The sequence below is a fragment of the Candida pseudojiufengensis genome, assembly GCF_024610245.1.
Source record: "Candida pseudojiufengensis strain CBS 10847 chromosome Unknown scaffold2, whole genome shotgun sequence".
Taxonomy (NCBI): domain Eukaryota; kingdom Fungi; phylum Ascomycota; class Pichiomycetes; order Serinales; family Debaryomycetaceae; genus Lodderomyces; species Lodderomyces pseudojiufengensis.
This window is the reverse complement of record NW_026261524.1, coordinates 298,244-324,236: the sequence shown is the minus strand read 5'-3', so window position 1 is coordinate 324,236 and position 25,993 is coordinate 298,244. Positions and strand designations below refer to the sequence as shown.

Below are 25,993 nucleotides of genomic sequence, written 5' to 3'. Positions count from 1 at the left end.
TTATACAATTTGTTAAAACTAATTTATTGTCATTATACGTTACTTATATTATCATTATCATTGTTTTAATATTATTAAAGAGACAATAAAGTTTTACTTTTTTACATTTTTTTTATATTTATATAGGATACCCATAAATATTTACTACTACTACTTAACTTTTATTTTAAATTTTGTATTAGCACCGCCTATTGACTTTATGGATAAGTCGGTTGTAAAACTCTCTTTTCATGATACTCTGATTTATAATACTCTATTTTGATTTTATTGATGTAGAATAAGTCGCGTATTAAAAATAAAAACAAGACGCCAAATTTATATACTGTATTCAGTTTTGTGTTACTTATACAATATTAGTCTACAGTAGAAAAAATATTAGACTAATTAATCAAATCTATTTTACAACCAATTTATCGATAATATACATATTTACAACCAAATTAATCAACAACCATAAAGCCGGTTTCACAATGTCTGCTTATTCGTCACCCTACAAGACAACTCAACCACCAATATATATTGATGATGATTTATCACCTGTAAAATTACCATCAACTAACATAAACACATCATCTATAAGAAAATCATACGCATATAATCACCAAGGAAGTCATACACCAGTAAAAGAAATAACTAATCTAGATCAATCAAGCTTCCAAAAACAACAACAACAACCATATACGGAAAATATAACCAAGACAAATTATTTAAATATAAATTCAGCAACAAAAAAATCAATAGATTTAAAACGTAATAGATCATCAATATCAGATACAACCACAACCACAACCATCAAACCATCAAGATATTCATTAACTTCACCATTACGTAAAAAACGATTAACTTCAAATTTAGATAGTATTAAAAAATCAAATTTAAAATTAGATTTAACAATAAATAAATTAAATAATGATAGAAATAAGAGGTTGAAAAATTTAGAATTTAATAAGAATTCAAAATCAAGTCTTGATAATTATGATGATGATATTGAAAATAATTTAAGTTCTCCTATAAAAAGAAATCGATCTTTTAATAATACTCATCAAATTGAAATTGAAAATATAACTGATGAAGATATTATTGAAATTGGTGGTAGGAAATTAAGTAATGATTCAATAATTATTAATGATGACAATGATGATAATAATGACAACAATAACGATAACAATGAGAAAGATAAAGATCAAATACAAGAAATTTCAAATGATGTTGAAATTGGAAGAAGAATTGAAATTGAAGAATCAAGTGGTGGAAGTGGTAGTGGTAATAGTATATGGAGAAAACAAAGTCCAATAAATCCTCAATTAAGTAGTGATTTTGAAATTGATTCAAATTTCATGAAAGAACCAAGTGCAACTTTAACTCATTCACAATTTACAAAATTAATAAATGAACTGAAACAAGAAAGATTGAAAACTCCTGATAACCCTATTGAAATAGAAGAAGAAGAAGAAGAAGAAAAATATTCTAAAATAAAATCACCTAACCAAAATACTGATTCAAATTATGAATTAAGTCCATTAAGACATGATATTGATATTATTAAAAATTTTGAAAATAATGAAAAAGAGCAGCAAGAACAAGAATTAAATGAATATGAAGATGAACCAACAATAAATTTTATAAATCCAACAAATTTAAAACCCCTTTTTTCAATGAACCACATCACCAAATTAGAAAAAAATCATGAAAATAAAATTAATCAATTATATATAGAAATAAATGATAAAAATCAAGAAATTCAAAATTTACAACAACAATTAAATAAAACAAATGATGAAAATAAAAAAATTCAATATAATAATGAATTAATTAATTTAACTATCACCACAATGGAAAAAGATATAGCAAGTTTAAATAAACAAAATAAGATATTAGAAAATTCAAATTTAAATTTTAGACGTAAATTAAATGATTATAAAATTTCTATAAATGAAATGGAAATTGAATCAAAAAATTGGATAGATAATAAAAATGAATTTGAGACAACTATTGTCACATTAAGATCACAAATTGATGAACTAAATAATTCTAAAACTGATTTAGAAAATAATATTAATCAAATCAAAATTGAAAATGAAGAAACTTCAAAAAAGAATCAGGTACTAGAATCAAAAATTAAAGAATTAGAAAAATATAATCAAGAAATTATAAAAAATTATGAAAATGAATCAAATGATAAAATCCAATCATTAGAATCAAGTCTAACAATAAAAGATTCATTAATCGATAGTTTAAAAACCGATAAATTAAAATTAATCACCACAAACAAGGAGAATGAAAATTTAATTAAAGAATTAGATCAATTAATTAATTCCTCTAAGCAAGATTATGAAAATGATGTAAAGCACTTGAATTTAAAATATATTACAGAAATTGATAATTTGAATAAATCAATTAATGAATTTAAAAATGATAAAAATCAATTAGAATTGGAATTAATTTCAAAAACTAATGAATTGAATAATATTGTTAAATCTAATGATGTAGAAATTAATAAATTAAAAGAAGAAAATAAAAACCAAAAATTAGAGTTTGAAAGATCTGAGAAGCTATATAAAGAAGAAATCGAAGAAAAAAAACAAGAATTAATTACAATATCAACATCATATGAAAAATTAGAATTGGAATTATCCTCCAAGATATCAGAATTAAATGAATTAGATTCAAATTTTGACAGACAAGTTTTAGAATATAAAGAAATAAAATCAATAGCAAATGAATATGAAATTAGAATTGATCATAATGAAATTGAATTATCAACACAGTCAGAAAAATTAAAAATTTATGAGCTAAAATTTCAAGAATTGATCACCGCAATAGAATCTCAAAAATCCACACATCAACAACAACTCACAAAAATAGAATCACTAGAATTACAAATATCAGAAAATGAAAAAGAAAAAATAATACAAGAAGATAACCTTATAAAATATCTCCACAAGGAATATTCACTAAAACATCAAACAAAAATGAATGAAATAAAATTACATTATGATCAAGAGCTAGCTAAGCAACAAAAAGAAATTAAATCTCTTTCTAAAAATAATGAATTTTTATCTAAAAAGATTGAAGATTTAAATTATGAATATCAATTGTTATTAAAAGAAAAAAGTGAGTAAGTATAGTTTAGTTAATTTTTTTTAATTAAAATTTGTATAATTATTAATGAATGTATGTATTTGTATAAATAAGTAGCGTTCTTTTAAATGTCGTTAATGTGTTAATTTTTCTTTTAAATGTCGTTAATGTGTTAGTTTTTTAAAACATCGTTTCGAACTTTTTTTTTATCATGAACATCGTAAAAAAGGCTACCGTTCCTTGCCTACAGTTTGGAAAAGCTCGAACGAGAGCGTGCTAGAAATGTCGTTTTATAATTTTTACAATGTCTCCACAAAATTTAATTTTAAATTGTACACTAAGTTAAAAAGAAATCACTTATATATCAGAAGAATGTACATGAATTCAATTGATAAAAGTGTTTATTAAATCTTTAGTTAGTTCAATTCCATAAAATCATTACGGCTAGTCCAAAAAACTACCATTGAATCAATTTCAAATTATATTTAAATCAACTGATATTGCTGCTAATAACCACAGAATCACAATTTGTTGAAAAAATCAAAGAAAGAGAAGTTGGAATTGAATTCAGAAACCAAGTAGGTATTTCATTAGTGAAAAAATTAACCAAAATTCTTTCGGTATTAGCTTCGTCCCATTAATGAGTTGAGCAATACCTTTGTGGGTTGTTTAAACTTCTAGCGGACGCAACTAGTGATGAGAGAATTGTGGTTAATTTGACTGATTAAAATATTCATTCATTATCAAAATAATGAGAGTAGGACAAAATCAATTACTGGACAGAAAATGTATTCAGCAATCAATACTATGTTACCTAACAGTCAAGTTGACCTCATTGGGGTAAAAAAGAATGAATTAGCCACCATATGATTAAATGAACCTAATGGAGATTTAGTACTAACAAATACCAATTCATCAAGTAAAGAAAGTGGTACAGAGAAAAATTGGCTAATAGATTCTGACTGTTTTATTTCAATAGTCAAGAATTCACTAATGTGATCATCGACGAATAGATGCACCGAGTGTTTATAAGCATTTGAACATTATTTTTAGTATCATTTACTGAGGATTGTTAATGAATGTATTGATACGTTGTGAATACAAAATGTTAGTTACAATTTTTTTTTTTTTCATTTTGAATGTTCAATTGCTTGTTCAAACACTTGGGAGGTATTTTAGCGATGATCAGGTTGGTGTAGATTCTTGACTATGTTTAAGAAATCACTGGAATTGAGTCGACGGCAACATAATCATATAAGTTAACGAAGAAAAAGTTTGATTTGGAGGCAGGCAGTTGCTGTATGAAACAAATCATGGAACAACTTAGTTGTTTCATACAATACCTGTTCCCTATAGCAAAATCTTTTCTTCGTCAACTTCTATAACTGTGTTGTTGTCAAATTTATTACCAAATGATTTCAACAACTTAGATCTCGACACTTACATCCCGTTCAAACCCATCAACTTTAATCAATAATCTCGATAAATATAGAGTGGTAGTTTTGATCTTTTACAACATTAAGTGCAAGTATTTCACACAACAATAATTAATCAAAATTGAATAAAAATTAAAAGTTTTTTATAATATTTGTGTTTATTAAAAGTGTTGAAAATTAATTTTTTTGCAACCATTTATTACATACTCAAACATCAACAAATATTTTTTTTTTATTTTTAAATTTAGAAGGTAACATATTACTTGAAACATCATCACTATCATTATCAAGCCACATTACAATTTTTTTTAAACCAAGATTATAAAATCCAAATTCATCATCTACTATATTATTTTTAAATTCAATTGGTTCATCATTATAAAGAATTAATTTCCAATTTTTTAAATAATTATCCCATTCTAAATTTAATTTCCAAATTTCTTGTGGAGTGTTATATCTTGTATATTCAGCAAAGGCATTTAAACATGGTTCACTTATTAATTGTCTACCATCATTTTTAATTGAATTTAATATTATTTTATATCTATTTTCATTTTTTGAATTTATTTTTTCAAATTTTATTTCACCATGATGCCATATTAATTTTGCTTTTGGACATGAATGATTTATTGGATTTGAATAAATTAAATATTGAGAAGATTCATATTTCATATTTTTTAAATTAAATGAATATGATATACCTGGGTGATTTGGTTCATATAATATTTCTTCATTATAATTATAAAAATTTGGACCTGTTTTAACTGTTTTTGATTGAGTTTGCCATGTTCCTTGAATATTTGGATAATCTGGTATGGTTTTTGCAAATATTATTGTAATATATAGTAGATATAGAAAGATTATAAAAAGCATGAATGAATGATCGATAAAAGATGATCTCAATTTCACTGTAGATTTAGTGTCATCGATTTATGTTGTCAATTTCTATGGATCTTGATCCAACATAATTAGGAAAGTATACCGAAAAAGTTTTGAAAATGTTAACGAAAATTTTATTTTTTATTTTTTATAATTTATTTACCTTTTTATTTATATATATAAATAGCCAACGAATGTTAGTATCATCTATCATTCTAAAGTCACCTTTACAAAGACCATGAAAAGAAATGCCTGATGAAAACCATTTTAAGAAAAAGAAAATGCAAACTAGGATTAATTAAACTAAACTCTTTCAAGTTTTGATTTAAAATTCACAATTAATATTATATTTTAATTTTCCATTTGCATCCCAAACACCCCAATGTTTTTCAACATCAGAAATTCCTGAAGTATCTGGTTTCCAAGCTTCATCAATAGCTTCAAATACAGCAACATTAACTCCCCAAGCTCTCATTGCACATATACCTTGTTGCCAGAAATTTTTAGCATTTTCAACACTTGGTTGAGAAGATTCAAAATTTGAACCATCTGATGGCCAACCAGTTTCTCCAACCCAAAATTCAATATCAGTTGAACCTTTAACAGTTTGAATTGTTTGTAAAGCTTGCATAATATCATCAAAAAATGAATATGAAGCATTTTGATTAGTTTGTCCTTGCCAATATGAAAAAGCATTTGCATAAACAAAATCAGCAGTTTTGATAGCTGGTTCTGAACCTCCATCAACTAAAACATTCCATGAATCAACAGTTCCAACTGGAATTGAACCATATGAATTACCATCTTTATCTTTAATATTTTTAACAAAAGATTTAATATCATCAATTTTATCAGCTAATTCTTGAGCAGTTAAATCTTCTCTATAAAGAGCTTCAGAACCAACTAAAAATACTTTAATTGTTGATGATGAAATTTTTGGTAAATATTCAGATAAAGCATCTTTTTCAGCTTGATAATGAGCTTCATCATTTGGCCAAATACCTAACATAATTTTAAAATTTTCAGCTTCTGCTGCTGGACCTAAATTTTGTAAAGTATTACAATCTGAAACAGCATAAGTTTTAATTGTTGAAGTTGATCCTTTAATTAATTCTAAATCTGATTCAAATTCTTGAACTGATTTACAATTACCAGCATTATCTTTAACACCTAAATTGAAAGCAAGCTAGATAATAGTTAGTATCAAACGGACTTTTTGAAGAAAAACAATGAGTTGGGAATGAAGTTTAACATACATCTCCAATAGCATTGGCAGTAGCGAGAGCAGCAGCAATAGCTGTTAAGAATTTAATTTGCATATTGTATGTGTATAATTTGTTGTTGTAAGTTTAAAAACGAATGTGGGAAAATTAAGAATCTTTTTTAATTGGTTATTGAAACTTGATTCTTTAAAGATTGGAACTATGAAGTGGTTTTAAATGTATTTAAATGGGTATCAATGATGGTATGTTTGTTATATAAATTCACTTAAAGGAAAGAAAGTATCAAAATAATAAAAATGGTTGTCAAAACTCTTAATAAATTTTGTTTGTTGTGAAAATCTGAAGATTTTTTAAATTAAGTATGAAGGGTTTTGTGTAATAGTTTCTCCTAGCTATTTTTAGCTTGCACTATATAAATATTGCAATAGGCTACCATCTGCTATAATAATAATAAACAAATCATTCCATAATAAGTAATTAATTATTATTATTTGGGGCAATGTCGGTTTAAGATAGAACCATATTTAACAAACCTTCGACCGCTTCCTTTTCATATTTACTATGGTATCTCATTTGCCAACTACTTTGGTGAAGAGTATCATTGGTTTAGTTTTACTTCTATTATTATTACTGTTCTACTCATTAATTCTACTTTCATGTATTGAGTTATTCTAATTTCTTCGAGCAATTTGATTGATTGAATCTAGATTTGATAGTATTTATTATTATTGTGCAATATTATTTTATGTACAAGATCCTTTTTTTTGTAACTAATTACACTATCCAGAAGAGTTTTTTTTGTGTGAGGTAAATGTTGACATTTATGATTAGTCTATGACATAAAAAGCAGATTACCAAAAGGATTATAGACCAAAGACTAGTGATTGTACCAAATGATTGGACACGATATGAAAACTCTTATAAGAATTGTCTCATTAAAGCAAAGGATTATCTTCGGTTGTTAAAGAAAGCACGAAGCATTTTTTTTAACAAATATCAAAATCCTATTCGTTTATGTTGGAATATCACGATCAATTCGGAGTATCAAATGAAAATTGCATGTTTTGCATTCTTGCTGACAATCAACGAATCTGTCATCATGTTTTTGAATGTCAGGAGCTAAAGGAATAATGGTATAGTAATATCCAACAACAAAGAGAGATAATCATTGACAATAAGGCATTGCGAATTGAAGGAAATAAAGCAAATTATTGGTCTATTCTACTGTACTTATTCTTTGTCCCAACGTCTACTTCTAAGCTGTCGACAATTGGTGTCAAAGTATTTGAGTAAGCTTGGGAGTTAGTCTCAATGGCTTTGTTTCTTTCGATTAGCAATGAATGATTTCCAATGATATATGAAATCTGTCTTTGATGATGAATGTTTTAATAGCAAATTTAGTCTTTAATTCATAATAACAATACCATCATCAGCATCAATAAATTTAAAATACAGCCCTAGTTTTCCGTACGTATGGATTGAGCAGTAGAAACAAGTTTTAATTCGTATACCTATAAGACCGTTATATAATAGTATTATCCAATTACAGTACTATTAGCTTGTATTCTCATTCGCTTTGAATATCAAAATGGGTATGTAACAACAGGATTTATATTCATAAATTCAAAAAGATAGAGAATCAAAATTGATATCATAAAAGAAGATTTATAATACTCATGGTCTTCAATGAAAAATAAATTAATTACTAAATAAAATATTTATATTCAAGATCTTTGAAAAATAGTTGGTTTAATTGTTTCATTCATTAATCTTGGACTTTCTCCAACATTATGTTTTCTCTTTTTTAAAACATTTTCAATAAATGCTTCTCCTGCTTTATAAGAAGATCTAACTAAAGGACCACTAGCAACATAAAGAAAACCCATATCTAATGCAACATCTTTCCAATAATTAAATTTTTCTGGTGTTACATACTCAACAACTTTCATATGTCTTTTTGTTGGTCTCATATATTGACCAAATGTAACAACATCACATCCAATTGATCTAAGATCTTTTAAAGTTGATAAAACTTGTTCATCATTTTCACCAAATCCTAACATTAATGAAGTTTTAGTAATTAATGATGGTTTTGTTTCTTTTGCTGTTTTTAATACTGATAATGATTGTTTATATGTTGCTCTTCTATCTCTTATATAAGGAGTTAAATCTTCAACAGTTTCCATATTATGAGCATAAACATCTAAACCTGAATTAGCTAAAATTTTAACCATTTCTAAATCACCTCTGAAATCTCCACCTAATACTTCAACTAAAATTTGTGGAGCTTTTAATTTAATTTTTTCAACGGTTTCTTTTAAATGATTTGCTCCACCATCAATTAAATCATCTCTATCAACAGTAGTTAAGACAACATAACCTAAACCCCATCTACTTATAGCTTCTGCTGTATTTTCAGGTTCCATTGGATCAGGTTTCATTGGAGCCCTATCTGTTTTAACTGAACAAAATCTACAACCTCTTGTACAAGTATCTCCTAAAAGCATTATAGTAGCAGTAGCTTCTGATTTTTTACCACCCCAACATTCTCCAATATTTGGACATTTTGCTTCTTCACAAACTGTTGATAATTTTAATTCTCTTACATCTTTTTTAACATTATGATATGATTTTCCCTTTGGGATAGGTACTTTTAACCAACTTGGTAATTTTGCATTTGGATCTTTTCTTGCTAATTCGAGGGGATCTTCTAGCATATCTTTAGCTTTACCACTTACAAAATCATCAAATGATGGTCCTTTGTTAAGCTCATCTGTGAAAAAAGTTCTCTTTCGTTTTGGCTTTATAATGGTCGTGCTTGAGGTCTCTGAAGTGATTGTATTGTTAGTGACTGTAGTTGAGGTGGTTGTGGAATTTATTATTTGTTGTGTGGCATCAGTAGCTAGACACCTTGTTCGAAATTTTGGGATAGATGTTTTCAATAGTAGTATATTTCTGCAGAACATTATAAAAATAGATGATGGGTAATGAAATGAGTGTAATGGGTTGAATAAATAAGGTCAGTTGGGATAGGTCGTAGTTATATTCCAGCTCTTTGATCTCGGATAGATGTCAATCTTACAAATAAAGATTTGTTTTATATTTAGGATGAAACACGAAAAAAATTAATTATATGCAGAGATAAAACAATAGAAGTCAAATTTAGTTGTTTTTTGACTTCAATCCAAATTTGGTCTCAATGATTCTACCACAACAAACTCAATCTCATACTATTATGAATATTATTGTATTACGTATTAAACTACAAATAAATTATATAATGCAAAATGATATTAAATGAATGTGGTAAATTCCAAATGTCTATGAAATTTGCTCATCTTCTATAATGCCTCGAGTCTTTATAGTAAACGATGTATAGTATCATCTTTAAATTGATCTAAATCATTAAGATTATCCCACCATTTAAATAAAAAAGTTTGACAAATTAACTTAAACCAAGGTGTGAAAACTAATGAATCATCTTTAAACATTTCTTTTAATTCTGATGCAGTTACATATTTAAAATCTTTAACTTCATTATAATTTGCATTTATCAGTATATCATTTTTAGTTCTTAATATTAAAATATAATCAATTTCATGTTCTCCCCATTTACTTGTTTTTTCATCTCCACTTGCTGATTTATAATGTATTCTTGTTAAATATGTAAAATTTTCAATTGGAACATCTTTTAATTGTATACCTAATTCATGATCTAATTTTCTTTGTGCTGCAATTTTAACACCTTCTATAGCATTAGTCAAATCATTAACATCATTATTTAATTCTGATATACCTAATTCACTAGGTACACATAATGGATGAGAACAACAAGTATTTGTCCACATTTGTGGAAATGTTATTTTTTCATCTGCTCTTTGTTGTAATAATAATTCATTTTTTTCATTAAATAAAAATACTGAAAATGCTCTATGTAATAATCCTTTATTTATATTTTCCATCATATGACATAATTTTTTTGTTCCTGCTCCTAATGGTTTATCTTCATTATCTAATACAATACATAATTCTTCCATTAATCTAATTTGTTCTTCATCATGTCCATTAAATAATTCTTGATCTTGTTGAGAATTAGATGAATTTGTTCCTGAACCCGCTGATCTTGGAATCCCAGATATTTTTTTCAATGGTGTTATATCTGACCAATTTTCTAGAATTTGTTTTGGTTTGAGACTAGCTACTAATTTGGCAAACTCTGATTGTGATGACATTTTAATTAGAAATTAGTTGTGAATAGTGGTAGTAAACGAATGTAATAAATTTTCAAGTGTGTATTTTTTCGGTTTGAATAATTAATGAATGTCCTTTGTGGATACAAATGAGTAGTGAATACGATATTGATTGAATATAACCAATATATGCTATGTTTGAATCGTTTAAAGTACTTTTTTTTGTTATTGATTAGAGTGAAAAAAAAAATTAATCTAAACGACGATAAATCTTTTTTTTTTTTTCGTGTTTGATAACTTTGCAATTAGAACTGGTCCAGTTCAATAATAAATTATTTTTTAGGCTAGTATATGACCAAATGAACTAACAATAATGTGTTTGCTGAGTTATCTATTGATACATTTAAGCAAACTTGCTAGAGCACAATTACTCAGTATATCAACCAAATGAAGCATGTTACATTTCACAACAATATGATTAATTCTTATCAGTGTAGCATAGTTTTACACGGCATATTTAGGTCGTCTCATTTAGTTCTTTAAATGGGACCAAAACTGTTTGAATCATTCTCTCTCAAGAGATTGCAAGTGTTTGGAGTTTCGTCTATTTGTCATTTGCATCATTTTGTTATTCAAGGTTGTTGACCCAAGCTGATGTTCGGTTTTTAGTTACCGATCTCGTGACGCGAATTTTGTTAATTCTAGAAAAGGTTATATGCAGTATGTTGATCCATATATTCTTTTATTTTTTTTTCAAATTTTTCAACAAATCTCCACGTAGTTTATTTAGTTTTAGTAATACGATCTATACATTATATTGTACTATATAACTACTATTACCAGATTTCAAATATTTTTTTTGATATTTTGATATTCTACTTTCATCAAGAGACTCAAACACCAGCAAAATAGATTGATAGACTCAATTATACACAATTATTCCTAAACTTGTTTATCCTGATTGTTCCCATTTGGTTTACTATTGAATACTATTAAAAGATGTCTACTACTGATTCCACCTCTACCACTAACAACAATTCAACTCAAAGAAAATTTATTAAACGTCCTGATGATAAAGTTTTAAAACAAGAATTAGAATCATTAAAAAATGAGATTAAAAAATTAGATTTACAAAACAATGATTTGAATGATCAAATTGCAAAACATCAAATTGATCAAAAAATTATGGATGAAAGGAATGAATTGACCACCCAATTAAAATCATTAATTTCAAAACAATCAGCTTCAAAAAATGAAAGAAACGCTATCAATGAGCAAATCAAATCAATTGATAATACAATGAAGAAAAAAATTGCTGAAATTCAACAACAAGCTTCAAAAAATAATTTTAAATCAGTTGGAGAAATTGATCAAAGAATTAATAGTTTAGATCAATTAATTGATGCAGGAAATTTGAAATTAGCTGATGAAAGAAGGTATGTCAAAGAAATGACATCATTAAGAAAATTAAAAAAGGATTTTGCATCAATTGAGAAAGTTCAATTATCGATTGATTCAGATAAGCAAAAAATTGCTGATTTAAAAAAGAAAATTTCAGGAACTCAAAATAAAGAATTAAATACTCAATTTGAAACCATTCAAAAGAAATTGGATGAAATTAATGAATCAAACAAGACCATCATTTCAAAAAGACAGAAATTATATGATCAAAGATCGGAAATTAAAAAACAAAAAGATGCAAAATACGATGAAATTAGAAAATTAAAATCTGATTTTGATGCAAAATTTGCAAATTTCAAAAAATTAATGGCTGAAGAAAAATTGAAAAGAGATGAAGAATATAAATCAAAACTTTTGGAAGAAAAACAATCAAAATTAAAAGCCATTGCTGAAAAAGAATTAGCTGAAGCTTCAATCCCAGCTTTTTCAAAAGAAATTAATTCAATTCATAATGTATTAAGTTATTTTGATCCATCATATGTAAAACCAACTACAAAAACTTCATCAACAACTACAACCAATGGTGTTGTTCCATCAACTACAAGAAAAGCAAGAACTATTGAATTCCCAGAAGATTTAGTTGTAGTTAAAAAGGAACAAGAAGATTTCTTTGGTGGTTCCAAAAAGAAAGGTGGTAAATTTAATAAAAAAGCACAACCTCAAACAACAAAATCAAAGAATTTTTCAGTTGCACCAGAAATTGTTGTTGCTTTAAGTGATTTAACTATTCCATTCCCATTAAAAGAAGAAGATGTTCCTCAAACTATTACAACTTTAAAAGAAACTTTAGTTGCTTTAGAAGAAAAACAAGATGAACAAACTAAAATTAATATAGAAAGAGCAAAAGCTCAAATTGCAAAATTAGAAGCTGAAGGATTAAAAGATGATGATGAAGAAGAAGAAGAAGAGGATGTTGAAGAAGTTAAAGAAGAAGTTGAAGCTGATGCTTAATGGATCAATAGAGACCGTTTCTAGTGTTTAGGGGAATTGATAAAGTGGAATAACAAAAATGACGAGTTTAGTCAAATATTGAAATAATCATTTGTATAGTACATAGTTTTAGATACATTTAAAATAGAAAATATAAAGTAGTGTCCGAGTCGTACCACAATCTGAGTGTTTATTGAATTAAGACTCTCATCAATACCTTGATCCCAAATTTTTCAATAGCGATATTTTTGCTTTACCTCACTTTGTCTTAGTCTCCCATTTCACAACTAATTTTGAGATTTAAAGTTACCTATTTATAAAATACTCAAAATTCCATGTATGATTTATTATATTGAGACCGAAAAAGTCAGTTTTAATAGTGTAAGAGGAATGACAATAAAGTTTAATTAAAATGAATAATTTAATGTAAAATGCTAAATAAATAAATAAATAAAAAGTATGCTAGACTATAAAGCTGTATAAAAAATGCCAAAGTAATTGAATATATGTCTCAAAAATTTTGAAATATTAAAGACCATGATTCAAAAATGTGATCTCAAATTTGTGGTTCATAATAAGGAAGAAGAAAATATTTACGACCTGTTTTTGGATCCAATCTGTACATGAAATATGGGAGATGGACACCATTATTTGAAGAATTAACATCATTATTATTATCTCCAACATCTCTCTTTTGAGGTTCAAATGGTCCATAACTTGTATAATGAGGTTTTGATTTACCATTATTACTAAAATATTTCTTCCAAAATTCTGCTGGATTTTTAAAAATAACTCTTGCATCTGCTTCAGCATCTCTTTTTTGAGGTTCAAATGGTCCATAACTTGTATAATGAGGTTTTGATTTACCATTATTACTAAAATATTTTTTCCAAAATTCTGCTGGATTCTTAAAAATGACTCTTGCATCAGCTTCAGCATCCCTTTTATCATTTGTTTCAGTGGGTGTTTCATCTCCTTCTAAAACCCATAATGCACCAGTTTCATCAATGAAAGCATCACCAATTTCAGGTCGTAAATTTTCTTGACCATCTAATTGAATTTTATTTGATAATGTAGTTGTGGTTGTGTTGGAATTTGGATCAATTGGGACGGAAGCAACTAAAGCAGCAGCGAGTGTGAATAAAATTGTGGTTGAAAATTTCATCTTCTAAGTAATTGCAATTGAGATTATTTGGTAGTGTTACTTTGATTGTATTTGATTGATGATAAAACAAAAATGAAAACTGATTGATGGAGATTATTAGCCTTATTTATATTCAACGTATTACCCCATTTTTGAATATCTTTGTTAATTAGTAAATTATTTAAAATTATAGAAGTTGAAACAAAAAAATATTTTTTTGTATTGTTTCGATTGTTTCAATTGTTGCAAAAAAAAACTTTTTTACACTGTATTCAAATTCCTTTTGCAGCCAAATCGAGTAATAATCGTACATTAAAAAATAATTTTTCACACAAGTAATTTCAAAACCTGAAACGCCAAACTCAATTAATTTGATTATTATAGTAGCAAATTTAAAAAGAAATTTCAAATTTAAAATGTTTCACACACTGAGTGATTTTGCTTGGTCGCTAAAGCTCGCATTAGAAAATAATAATTTCGATCGAATCTGCAATAACTTCAAAATTTTGTTAAAAAGTGTCTCTAATCTCCAAAATTTATGTTTAATCACACTTATAAGCTTTAATGATGCATGAAATTAATGCATTATTACAGAACTGGATGAATCAAAATTACCAAATTCGAATTGGAAAGGGAAATATAATAAATTTCCCATATTTTTGAACTAACAAATTGTTCCCCCTTTTCAATAACAAACTTGTGAAACATATTCGAATGCTGTACCTGAAAAATTTGTTTTAGGAATGTTTCATTAGCAGATGAAATTTCTTTTCACATTCAAAAATACATATTTTGAGTTCTGGTGTAAGCTATGTGCATCTTAATATTATGGATCCAATTTTTAATTGGCTCAACTTGTATTTTGCCAATGGGTATGCTTGATGTTTTAAAACAAGCGTTTTTGAGTATAGACATAATTTTCAAGACCTCAGATTTATTTAAATTAAACCTCAATATTTGGAAGTACTTTCGATTGTTCTCTATTATTTAATTATTTGTTTCAGATTTTGTTGGTAGCACCCAAAATTTCAACTCGTAAATGTCTAATAAAAAAAATATATTGATGAGCTTCTCATACTTAGAAAGTAAGAATTTAGCAGTAAATTTAATAGTCCCATCAACTCAACAAGGTCGAAATGGCGAAAAGAAAAGCAGAATACAAAACTTCAGAAACGGAAAAACCAACCAAGAAGCCAACTAAATCAAAAAATCATGCATCAATTTCAATTTGTATACCATCTACAGTTATTTCAAATAAGAATGCATACAATTTGGAGCAAAAGACATTTATAGTATATCAAATTGCCAAAGCTTGTTTAATTTATAATGTACTGGAGATAATAGTAATCAACGTACCAGAAGATAGAAAAAGCGAGGAGAAAGAAGAGATCAAAGAAGAAGTTAAAATTGGTAATAAAGTTGTTTTCAATGAAAATATTTCAAACAACGAATCAAAATCCAAAAGTGAGCAAGACGATGATGATGCACAAGGTGATGGATTACTACTAGCTAGTTTACTACAATTTTTTATTACTCCTCCATATTTAATTAAAACCATGTTTTCATCAACTTTAAATAAAAAATTTAAATTTATTTTAAATAAATTCAAATATGCTTTTAAATTACCCAAAATCACTACATTACCATTCATGTCAAATAATTCAGTATTTAAAGACTTTAAAGAAGGAATTATAATACCGAGAGAAACTCCAAAAATTAAAAATAAAAAGGGAATAAAAATTAAATCACCACATAAGATTAAAGTAAGCAAATATGTAAATATTGGAGAATCAAAACCTTTAAAACTTAATATAGAAAGAGAAATTCCCATATATTCAAGGGTAACAGTGGATTTAAAAAATCAAACTATTATTAACCCTGAAAAAGCATATGGTTTAACAGGGTACAAGTCATCTTTTGGTTATTATGTTAGATTGATAAATTCAAATCAATTTAATAAAGTTTTTACTGGATCACCAATTGAATCAGGTTATTCGAAAACAATATTTGTTAATTGTGATGATTATTTCAATAAGGTTGATAATTCAGGAATACTTGAAAATTTAAAATCCATTGAAGAGGATACTGATTTAAAGAAAGATGAAAATGTTTTATTAATATTAGGAAATTATAATACTATTCAAGATAGTTTTAATAAAGATGATGAAAAATCTACCATATTTAGTGGTATTGATCTGGTTCTACAATTGTTTGATTTTAAATTGAATATTCCACAAGGTTGTAAAATTGAAGATTCAATAATGATCTCGTTGACTAAACTATTAAATGGATAGGTTTATAGATGGAATGCAATGAGACGTTCAGATTTATTTGATCAAATATTTCCCCATAAAAATTGTAAATTATTTTTACACTCATTTACATTTGAAACACAAATTAACGCGAACTAATCGTAAATTTCAAAATTACCTCTTTACACATAACCTCAAAAAATTAACCCTTTCAAGAAAGACTAATTATAGCGCTAAAGTCATTGATCTATAGCAACTTTATTTGGAATTTATTATGCGTCTGATACTGACACAGTTCATCACAGTTAGTTCCGCTCCCAGTATTTTGCTTTCGCGTAGAAAGAATTTATAAAATATTGATTCTTCATTTTTATTTTTTTATTGTATGATCTCGTAAATTTAATTTTCTATAGATCAAAGATTTTCCATTAAAAGTTTAAGTCATTCATTGCAAAATTATTTAATTTCACATCCAATATTCAATATTCAATTAACAGCCAAATAGCTATCATTCACAAATTATTCTAGAGTTAGAAATTTATGTCACGACGAGGTAGAATATCCAATCATAAAAATGATAGTGAAGATTCATTAATAGAAGCATTTGAAACAACATTAAGTATTAGACCAACAACAACAGAATATGAAGAAGATAATGATATATCTATAGATCATACAGTTTTACCAAATAATTCAATATTGAATTATACTCGAATATCAACCGATCAAACTTCAATAGTTGATATAAATGAATTAGAAGAAAATGAAATAATATCTGAACAAATACCAAAATTTAAAATTAAAAGAAGATATAGTTTATTACCTACACGTACAACTTTTAAAAAAATTGGATCACCTGGATTTGAAGAACATTCAAATTTAGATTCAAAATTTGAAGAAATTTTAAAACCAAGTATTTTAATTGATGAAAAATTAACAAAATATAATAATTCATTTAGTGATTTTATTGCTTCAAATCCTCATATTAATAAAGAAAGTCCTCGATTTCAAAATGATACTGATAGAACATTAGTGATTTTAAGTCCTTATAGTGCTGAACATGCATTTGGTAGAAAATGGGTATCAAAATCATATTTATCTACAATTTTTGAAAGACCTCAAAGATTACTATCAAGTTGTATCGGAGTAGCTTCTGCTATAACGATGTATCCATTTTATTATAAATTAATAAATTCAACTAAAAGAAGTTCAATATTTTCTTCACATGTGAGGAAAATTCATGGCAGAAATTGGCCCAAAAAATTATTTGAATTATGTTTAGAGAGTTATGATAAATTGAATAATGATGAGATTGAAGTACCTGAAGATTGGAATACTGGTGATATATACTTAAATCCGAAAACTATAACTGCAATTGAAGGTGTTATTGGAACAATTGAAACCGCAGTTGATTGCTTATTTAAAACACCATCTTCACCTCCTCAAATAAATGGAGCACAGACAACTGATAATGATCAAAACCATGATCTAGCATTCGTTGTAATACGACCTCCTGGTCATCATAGTCATGCATGTTTACCGAGTGGATTTTGTTTGATAAATAATGTGTTCATAGGAATCGAATATGCTTTTGAAACATATGGTGTAACACATTGCGCCGTACTAGACATTGATTTGCACCATGGGAATGGCAATCAACTGATTTTAATGGAGAAGGCTGGTTGGACCGATGAATATGGTCAGCAAGATGAAGATGAAGTGATTGATCCAAAATTGAATCCCAGAGATGATTATGGAAAAAGATTTGCAACATACCCAAAAGTTGGATATTTTTCATTACATGATATAAAATCTTATCCTACTGAATTAGGATATGCTACAATAGATAATATCAAGAATGCTTCAACTTGTATTATGGATCATGATTTAAATATATGGAATGTGCATTTACAACATTGGAAAGATGAAGATGAATTTTATAAACATTATCAAACAAAATATGTTGCAATCTTAAATCGTGCGAATCAATTTTTAAACAACTCAAAGAAACAATATGAAGAAGAATTTGAAGAATATTTATATCAATTAAATCAATATAATAAAAGACAATCCCCAAGTAGTATACACAGCGGAAATAAACATGAATTAGAAAAACCAACTCCACCTCCACCATATAAACCTTTAATTATAATAAGCGCAGGGTTTGACGCATCAGAATATGAAAATCCTCAAATGCAAAGACATGGTATTAATGTACCTACATCTTTTTATTCTACTTTTACAAAAGATGTAGTAAAACTAGCTAAGATTCATACAAATGGTAAAGTCATATCTTTCTTAGAAGGTGGGTATAGCGATGGAGCATTAACAACAGGTATTTTTTCTCATTTGATTGGATTAAATAATGATGATGATATATTATGGAATCATTCTTGGGGTTCTGAACAAGTCGTTAAAGAATTAATAAAAGGATGTAAAAAGAATTGGACACCATATAAGAATCCTAAAACAGATATTACTATATGGGCTAATGAAGTGATTAAATTAGGTAGATCAATGATGCCTAATGCAATATTACCTTCAAATTATATATATAAAGATCAAACAAAAGATAAAGAGAAACAAGAATTTGATAATTCACGATCTAAAATGGATAATAATAAACCCGTGAACAAGATGGTTAAAGAAATTATGGATAGTGTTGGTAATATGGGAATTATTGAAAGTCCAACAAAAAAGGATGAAAAATCTAATGAAATTAATTATGATGATAATGGTAGAAAAATTTCAAGACATACTAGATCTTACTATAAAAAAGTTTGAAAAAATTACAATTGGGCCGTATACATTTGCTCATAGAATTTAGAGACAACTGATAGATAAATTAACTTGGATTACACAAATAGAAAATAGCATTATAGAAATGAAAAACATTGAAGATGAATACTTTGTTTGCACCTTTCTTTTGACAAAACGTATATCTTAATTCGTACTTAGATCTTCCACAAACCTTCAAAATCAGCAGAATGATACTTTAATAGCTCGGTAAATTGGTATGGAAATGGGTCGCAACTGATTTGCATGGAGAGGGCTGGTTGGACCGATGAATATGGTCAGCAAGATGAAGATGAAGTGATTGATCCAAAATTGAATCCCAGAAATGATTATGGAAAAAGATTTGCAACATACCCAAAAGTTGGATATTTTTCATTACATGATATAAAATCTTATCCTACTGAATTAGGATATGCTACAATAGATAATATCAAAAATGCTTCAACTTGTATTATGGATCATGATTTAAATATATGGAATGTTCATTTACAACATTGGAAAGATGAAGATGAATTTTATAAACATTATCAAACAAAATATGTTGCAATTTTAAATCGTGCGAATCAATTTTTGAATAATTCAAAAAACATTGATGATGAGTGCTTTGTCTGTACCTTTCTTTTGACGTAGTTTATATCTAAACTCATACTCAGAATTCTTTTATAAACCCTCAAAATCAGTAAGTCGAATGATATAATTGTTTCCTAAATTGGTTAAGAATATTGTATTAAATTTGGTAGCATGGTTAGAGCGTAAGCCGTATTTGAATGATGTTACACAAAATTGAAACAAGATCGATTTAGTCTATTAAACAGATCGTATTTTAATAGATCGTGTATCCCTATGATATTATAACGATTTCTTCAAATTAATTTGAAAAAGGGTTAGTTTCTCCTCCAAGGAATGCCCACTTAATGAAAGACGTCCCTTCAAGATCTTGCTTTTTCGTTTTCTCAATAATGTGTAGATAATAAACTTTAACCTTCTTTGATATATTTATTCATATTAAAAAATTAGTTAATAAATTTACTGTACAACTTGATTATCAAAATTAATTTTTTTTAGTTCATACACAAATTTACATTTTACACTAAAAAATCAAACAATAATATCAAGAATACCACCAACAAGTAATACTTGAAACTATTTTACAATAGCATCACATCATTGAACCAACCATATCCAAACCCCAGCTTAACGAAATCAAACAAATACACCTTACTACAACCAAAATAATGATACACTGATAGAAGATCTATAATACATAATATAATATAAACATTTACACAACACTCATATAAATTGCGTAAACATCAGATATAATGGATCAATTGGTTGAAGAAAATAAACAACTAAAAAAATTTATTGAGCAACAGAATGAATTAATATTGAATTTACAATCTCAAGTCAAATTGTTATTAAACAGAGATAGTAGTCAAATTAGTAGTAGTAGTAATGGTTCAATAACTGATCAAACTATACTTAAAACCAATAATAAACTCACGTCAAATAAAAATGATTCGACGAGATCCATACCTATACAGGATGATGAACCTTTATTACCACGAATCACACCTTCTTCACCAGAAAAGACACCATTAGGTTTATCAATATCATTATTTGAAGATGATTTAGTAAATTCTTCATCATCCTCGAATTTAGTTGAAAATATCACAACTCCAAAGCAAGTTACATCATTTTCTGTCAAAAATAATGAAAGATCTCTACCATCACCCAGGCGACAATTGCAAAACCTTCAAAAAGAGCAAAAAGAGCAAAAAGAGCAAAAGGAACAAAAGGAGACTAAGGAGCAAAAGAATCAAATGGACTTAAAGTCATCTCAGGATAACAAAACAAAATATATGAAAGAACCCTCATTGCTGACTCCTTCATCATCATCCTCTTCATCCCAAATACCCAGAGCTATATCAAAAACAGATGATAGTGCTAGATCGAATTCTCCTCAAGAAATTCCAATGAGATCAGGTAGAAGAATTAATCAAACCAATACGACCAATATTAACAATCATTTTAGCAAAGAAGTTGAGAAGGATACCTTTGATAATTCAACTATAAAATCATCTTCCTCAAAATCAACCTCACTTTCACAACTCCCTACTTCAATTTCAAATGCAAGCAATTTGTCCTCAAGAACAGTTGATAGAGATATAGATACCTCCGTTATTTCGGATAAAGGATTACACATTGCAACATCAAGGGATAGTGAAAAAGAAAACAAAGATCAAAGTAATACCACGATTGGTGAAACATCATTGAACAAATTTGGTCATACATTGAACACGGTAAGCTCCATCGATTCAGCATCTAAATTTGATGATACAATTGAAAGTCAATTGAGTCAAATATCAGACTCTTTTAGATCTAATGCTGATTTATTATCATCTACTTTGTCAAATACAACCATTTCAAATTCCAATAATAACAATATTTTACCTAAAGCTCAATCTCAGAATAATAGAATATATTCAAATAGTAAAATGACAAGATCTACCTCAAGTGCTGCTTCCACATATATGTCATCTAGAATAAAACCACCTGGTTCCGACCAACAAAATAATCAACAACAAACAACAAACAAAGAAGTCACAACTTCTTCGCATCCTTCACCAACAATAGATTTGGCTCCTCCTACATCATTAAAATTAGCATTCAGCGAGAAGAATGATTCTAAATCAAACGTGTCCTCATACACTACTCCTACAAGTCAAGAAATCCCAAGATTTAGTGATGAGTCAAGTAAACAATATGCAGTCACACCAGATGGATTCAGTGAAAATACAAAATTTGATGAGTTTGCATCACCTAGTTTTAGTGCTAAAAATTATAATGCTACTCCACTGTTCAATACTCAACAAAATTCCTCATTTCATCAAAATAATGGAGAATATTATGCATCAACCATTCAACCTAATAATTATAATCAAGCATCGTATCCACCAAATCAGCAACAGCCTTATCAAAATGTGAACGTCAATCAACCTTACGCTTCGTCAAATACTTATCAAGAGAGCAAACAACAATTGGATCCACCGTATGATTTGAGCCGTACGTCGTTTAATGATCGACCACCTCAATTTAACCAGGATCCACCGAAAGCAAATAATTATCTGCAGCTGAGTTTTTCTAGACCAAATTATCAAACACCTACTTCTTCAACTAATAACGTAAACAATACAAGCCCTTATACTCCTGGTGGCTCAAGTTTTAATGTTTTGCATACACCAAAAACAGATATGGATGAATCGTTATTATTTATCAAGCCTGATGAATTTCACACAATATTCATCAAAGTTGTTAGTACAATCCATGTATCTACATCAAATAATCAATCATCAAAAAAGAGTGAAGATCCAAAAATCACATTAACTATAAATGATAGAGAATCAAATAAAGAAATGTGGAGAATACGAAAGACTTTTTCCCAATTAATTGCATTTGATTCTGAAATACGACCCATTGTGGAATTTTTCGGACTTGGCTCGTTGCCCGATAAACTAAGCTTTTTATCAACGACTCCAAGCAAAATTGAAAATAGAAGATCAATATTGCAAAATTATTTTAATTCCGTATTCTTAATGCCTCATATCCCACACATGGTATTATATAAAATATGTTTCTTTTTATCATTAGATTTCTTGAATCCTTTAGATGATTTCAAAAGTGGATCAAGGAAAGAAGGGTTTTTGGTGCGTCGTTATAAAGGGTTAGGTAATAGTTGGAAAATCAGATGGTGTCAAATCGAAAGTAATTATCTTGAGATATATCATCACCCAGGTGGTCAATTACAAGAATCAATTCCATTGACCAATGCACAAATTGGAAGACAAGCATCAGATTCAGTAGCTGATGATAAAGGATACAGACATGCATTTTTAATTATGGAATCATCAAAATCTTCAAAATTACATACTACCCCAAGCAAACATTTCTTTTGTGCGGAAACAGATGAAGAAAGAGATGATTGGGTTACTGCATTAATTGAATTCACTGAACCAACACAATCAAATGAATCATCACCACAAAAATCGAAAGAAAACTATGATGACATTCCAACACCTATAGAATATGATAAAAAATTCCTGTATGATAATTATAGTCCCAGTCATAACAACAACAACAGCAACAATTACAACAATAATACCAACAATCCAAACTTTTCATCAAATGGTTATGGTGACCAAGTATCAACAAAAACGTCTACATCGAATGAAGAACAAGCAAAGAAAATGAAAAAAAGAAGTTATTTCTCATTCAATAGGAATAGAACTAATTCAAATGCTGATGAGTCAGTTATACCTCAACAACCCCCACCACCACAATATCAACAACTGCAACAGCAGTTTTCAAAGTCACAAATTTATGATAACGAGCAAAACTACAACAATCTCAAGCAACCACAAGGTAATTTAAATGCTTCAAATAATTATTATCTTAATGGTCCCAATACTTCCTCAATTCCGAATAACTCAACATATAATGCTCCCTCTCAACAACAAGATAATTCAAATTCAATGCAACAATACTTGAATGATCTAGATTTAGGTAATGATATTACAAAGTCCATATTTGGTAGAGATCTACAAATTGCGTATGATTTATCGAATCATCAATACATGAATAAACAAATTCCAAGTATATGTTACAGGTGTTTGGACTATTTAAATAAAACAGGAGCAATTTATGAAGAAGGAATTTTCAGATTAAGTGGATCAGCGTCAACTATTCGTCAATTAAAAGAAAATTTCAATACTAATTATGATATAGATTTATTCAAAAGTCCATTGAAACCAGATATTCATACAGTATCAGGTTTATTTAAAACTTATCTTAGAGAATTACCAAATCCAATTTTAGGAACAGAAACTTATAACCAAATGAATTCAATAATTATGGTTTCATCATACTCGAAATCTCAAATATCAATTAAATTTAAAGAAATTCTAAATTCAAATTTAATTTCCAAAATCAATTATGATTTATCTTATTGTATTTTTAAATTTTTAAAATCAATTATTTCACAAAGTTCAATAAATAGAATGAATTTAAAAAATGTTTGTATTGTATTTGTACCAACTTTAAATTTAAGTTTAGAAGTTTTAAGTTCAATTTTAATTGATTTTGAGTTTATATTTGATGATGGTGATCGACCTATATCTGATGATAATAGAGAAGTTTTGGATTTACATATTCCAACATTTTAATGAAATTTAATGTTTTTGCTTTCTTCTTATATACAGTTGTATAAATATGATATATATGAATTGTAAAAAATTTTATTAACCTACGTAGCCATTATTTACAATTACAAAACCTTTCTTTCTATACATTATTCACCATTCACATTCACCAGTTGCTTTATGAAATACATAATCTTTACCATCAATATTAGCTATTCCTTCTTTTAAATTCAGTTTCCATTTATTTTTAATTCTTTGAACTTTATCATATAAACATAACATAATTTGACCTTCTTGATTTTCTTCATCATCATCTGATTTATCACTTTCTAAATCATCATCTAGATCTGAATTTATATCATCTGAATCATTAAAAATATCCCTATCTTCTTCATCAAGATCAACTTCATCTAAATCATCATCATTTTCGGAATCATCTAATGTTCCATCTATTTGATAAAATTTTTTCTTAGGCTTTTTCAGTAGTTTATTTCGTTGAGAACGTTGTAGTTTATTCATAAATTTCTTGGGATTATTTACATGTATCGTCATTTCAAATGTACCGTCATTTTGATTCAATTTAGGTAAAACTAAATCATTACCATTATTAGGCTTGGAATTTAAATTATTCGTTACAGTCGGTAATTCTAAACCTAAATTATTATTGTAACTTAATGGATCAAAATCTGATTTTCCATTAAATGAATCTTCTTCAACTTTAACTTGTGTTTCATTCGTAATTATTTCAGGGTTTGTACTTGAATTTGAAGTCTGTGCCTGTATTGATTGTTGTTCTTTTTCTTGCTGTGATTGTGATTGTGATTGTGGTTGTGGTTGCTGCTGTTGCTGCTGATGTTGTTCCTGTTGTTGCTGTTGTAGTGGTTGATCGTCATCTTCCTGTTCATCATCATTATTAAAATCCCATGAAAATTTACATACTTTTGATTGAGTTAATTTTTCACACCATATTTTACGAAGCTCTAATAATGTTTGTTCATCTACCCCCATATTCTCGAAATCTTGTCTTGAATCCGATATGACATCTTCTACTATCGTTTCATATAGTTTACTCGCCTCTAAGTTTGACATATTTTAATGATATTGAATATAGTGGCGCGTTTAATTTATTCTTGACGATGATGGATTATTTTGAACGCAATTCTCTTGATATTAATTTACAATAAATTGTACGGTCTTTAGTTGATTTATCCAAAAAAAACAGTCTGTACAAGGGTGATATGATCGATGGGGAATTGCTAATCGTACGAGCTATGAGACTTGGTTGTCAATATCAATGTGGTGCATTCGTTTCAATTTTTCTCGATTCAAAAATATATTTATAGGTCGTGTAAAATGCAACAAAGATATACCGAGATTGATCAAGTTTCAAGAGTAGTTCCATA

The 25,993-nt window shown here is 27.7% G+C and overlaps 12 protein-coding genes across 12 annotated transcripts; 6 read left to right on the top strand and 6 right to left on the bottom strand. All coding sequences in view use genetic code 12, as the record gives it.

Moving 5' to 3' along the window:
- Window positions 1–470: 470 nt before the first annotated feature.
- On the top strand, window positions 471–3,122 carry KGF55_001041 (uncharacterized protein; the record flags this gene model as incomplete). The annotated part of the gene is made up of 1 exon (XM_051755575.1): window positions 471–3,122. One exon carries the CDS (start codon window positions 471–473, stop codon window positions 3,120–3,122), a length of 2,652 nt encoding a protein of 883 aa, XP_051616083.1.
- Window positions 3,123–4,724: 1,602 nt separating this feature from the next.
- Window positions 4,725–5,189, bottom strand: KGF55_001040 (uncharacterized protein; the record flags this gene model as incomplete). The annotated part of the gene is made up of 1 exon (XM_051755574.1): window positions 4,725–5,189. The coding sequence occupies one exon, from the start codon at window positions 5,187–5,189 to the stop codon at window positions 4,725–4,727; it is 465 nt and encodes a 154-aa protein (XP_051616082.1).
- A 532-nt stretch (window positions 5,190–5,721) lies between these two features.
- BGL2 (glucan 1,3-beta-glucosidase) lies at window positions 5,722–6,715 on the bottom strand (the record flags this gene model as incomplete). Its single annotated transcript, XM_051755573.1, has 2 exons — window positions 5,722–6,582; window positions 6,653–6,715. 2 exons carry the CDS (start codon window positions 6,713–6,715, stop codon window positions 5,722–5,724), a joined length of 924 nt encoding a protein of 307 aa, XP_051616081.1.
- A 1,628-nt stretch (window positions 6,716–8,343) lies between these two features.
- Window positions 8,344–9,585, bottom strand: LAB5 (putative lipoate synthase; the record flags this gene model as incomplete). Its single annotated transcript, XM_051755572.1, has 1 exon — window positions 8,344–9,585. The coding sequence occupies one exon, from the start codon at window positions 9,583–9,585 to the stop codon at window positions 8,344–8,346; it is 1,242 nt and encodes a 413-aa protein (XP_051616080.1).
- A 393-nt stretch (window positions 9,586–9,978) lies between these two features.
- On the bottom strand, window positions 9,979–10,851 carry IDI1 (isopentenyl-diphosphate delta-isomerase; the record flags this gene model as incomplete). Its single annotated transcript, XM_051755571.1, has 1 exon — window positions 9,979–10,851. The coding sequence occupies one exon, from the start codon at window positions 10,849–10,851 to the stop codon at window positions 9,979–9,981; it is 873 nt and encodes a 290-aa protein (XP_051616079.1).
- A 957-nt stretch (window positions 10,852–11,808) lies between these two features.
- On the top strand, window positions 11,809–13,221 carry BFR1 (Bfr1p; the record flags this gene model as incomplete). Its single annotated transcript, XM_051755569.1, has 1 exon — window positions 11,809–13,221. One exon carries the CDS (start codon window positions 11,809–11,811, stop codon window positions 13,219–13,221), a length of 1,413 nt encoding a protein of 470 aa, XP_051616078.1.
- A 535-nt stretch (window positions 13,222–13,756) lies between these two features.
- KGF55_001035 (uncharacterized protein) lies at window positions 13,757–14,365 on the bottom strand (the record flags this gene model as incomplete). Its single annotated transcript, XM_051755568.1, has 1 exon — window positions 13,757–14,365. The coding sequence occupies one exon, from the start codon at window positions 14,363–14,365 to the stop codon at window positions 13,757–13,759; it is 609 nt and encodes a 202-aa protein (XP_051616077.1).
- Window positions 14,366–15,480: 1,115 nt separating this feature from the next.
- KGF55_001034 (putative methyltransferase) lies at window positions 15,481–16,638 on the top strand (the record flags this gene model as incomplete). The annotated part of the gene is made up of 1 exon (XM_051755567.1): window positions 15,481–16,638. One exon carries the CDS (start codon window positions 15,481–15,483, stop codon window positions 16,636–16,638), a length of 1,158 nt encoding a protein of 385 aa, XP_051616076.1.
- A 498-nt stretch (window positions 16,639–17,136) lies between these two features.
- Window positions 17,137–19,380, top strand: KGF55_001033 (uncharacterized protein; the record flags this gene model as incomplete). Its single annotated transcript, XM_051755566.1, has 1 exon — window positions 17,137–19,380. The coding sequence occupies one exon, from the start codon at window positions 17,137–17,139 to the stop codon at window positions 19,378–19,380; it is 2,244 nt and encodes a 747-aa protein (XP_051616075.1).
- A 258-nt stretch (window positions 19,381–19,638) lies between these two features.
- KGF55_001032 (HOS3) lies at window positions 19,639–20,022 on the top strand (the record flags this gene model as incomplete). The annotated part of the gene is made up of 1 exon (XM_051755565.1): window positions 19,639–20,022. The coding sequence occupies one exon, from the start codon at window positions 19,639–19,641 to the stop codon at window positions 20,020–20,022; it is 384 nt and encodes a 127-aa protein (XP_051616074.1).
- A 692-nt stretch (window positions 20,023–20,714) lies between these two features.
- BEM3 (Bem3p) lies at window positions 20,715–24,614 on the top strand (the record flags this gene model as incomplete). The annotated part of the gene is made up of 1 exon (XM_051755564.1): window positions 20,715–24,614. The coding sequence occupies one exon, from the start codon at window positions 20,715–20,717 to the stop codon at window positions 24,612–24,614; it is 3,900 nt and encodes a 1,299-aa protein (XP_051616073.1).
- Window positions 24,615–24,743: 129 nt separating this feature from the next.
- Window positions 24,744–25,679, bottom strand: KGF55_001030 (transcription initiation factor IIA large subunit; the record flags this gene model as incomplete). Its single annotated transcript, XM_051755563.1, has 1 exon — window positions 24,744–25,679. The coding sequence occupies one exon, from the start codon at window positions 25,677–25,679 to the stop codon at window positions 24,744–24,746; it is 936 nt and encodes a 311-aa protein (XP_051616072.1).
- Between the last annotated feature and the right edge of the window lie 314 nt (window positions 25,680–25,993).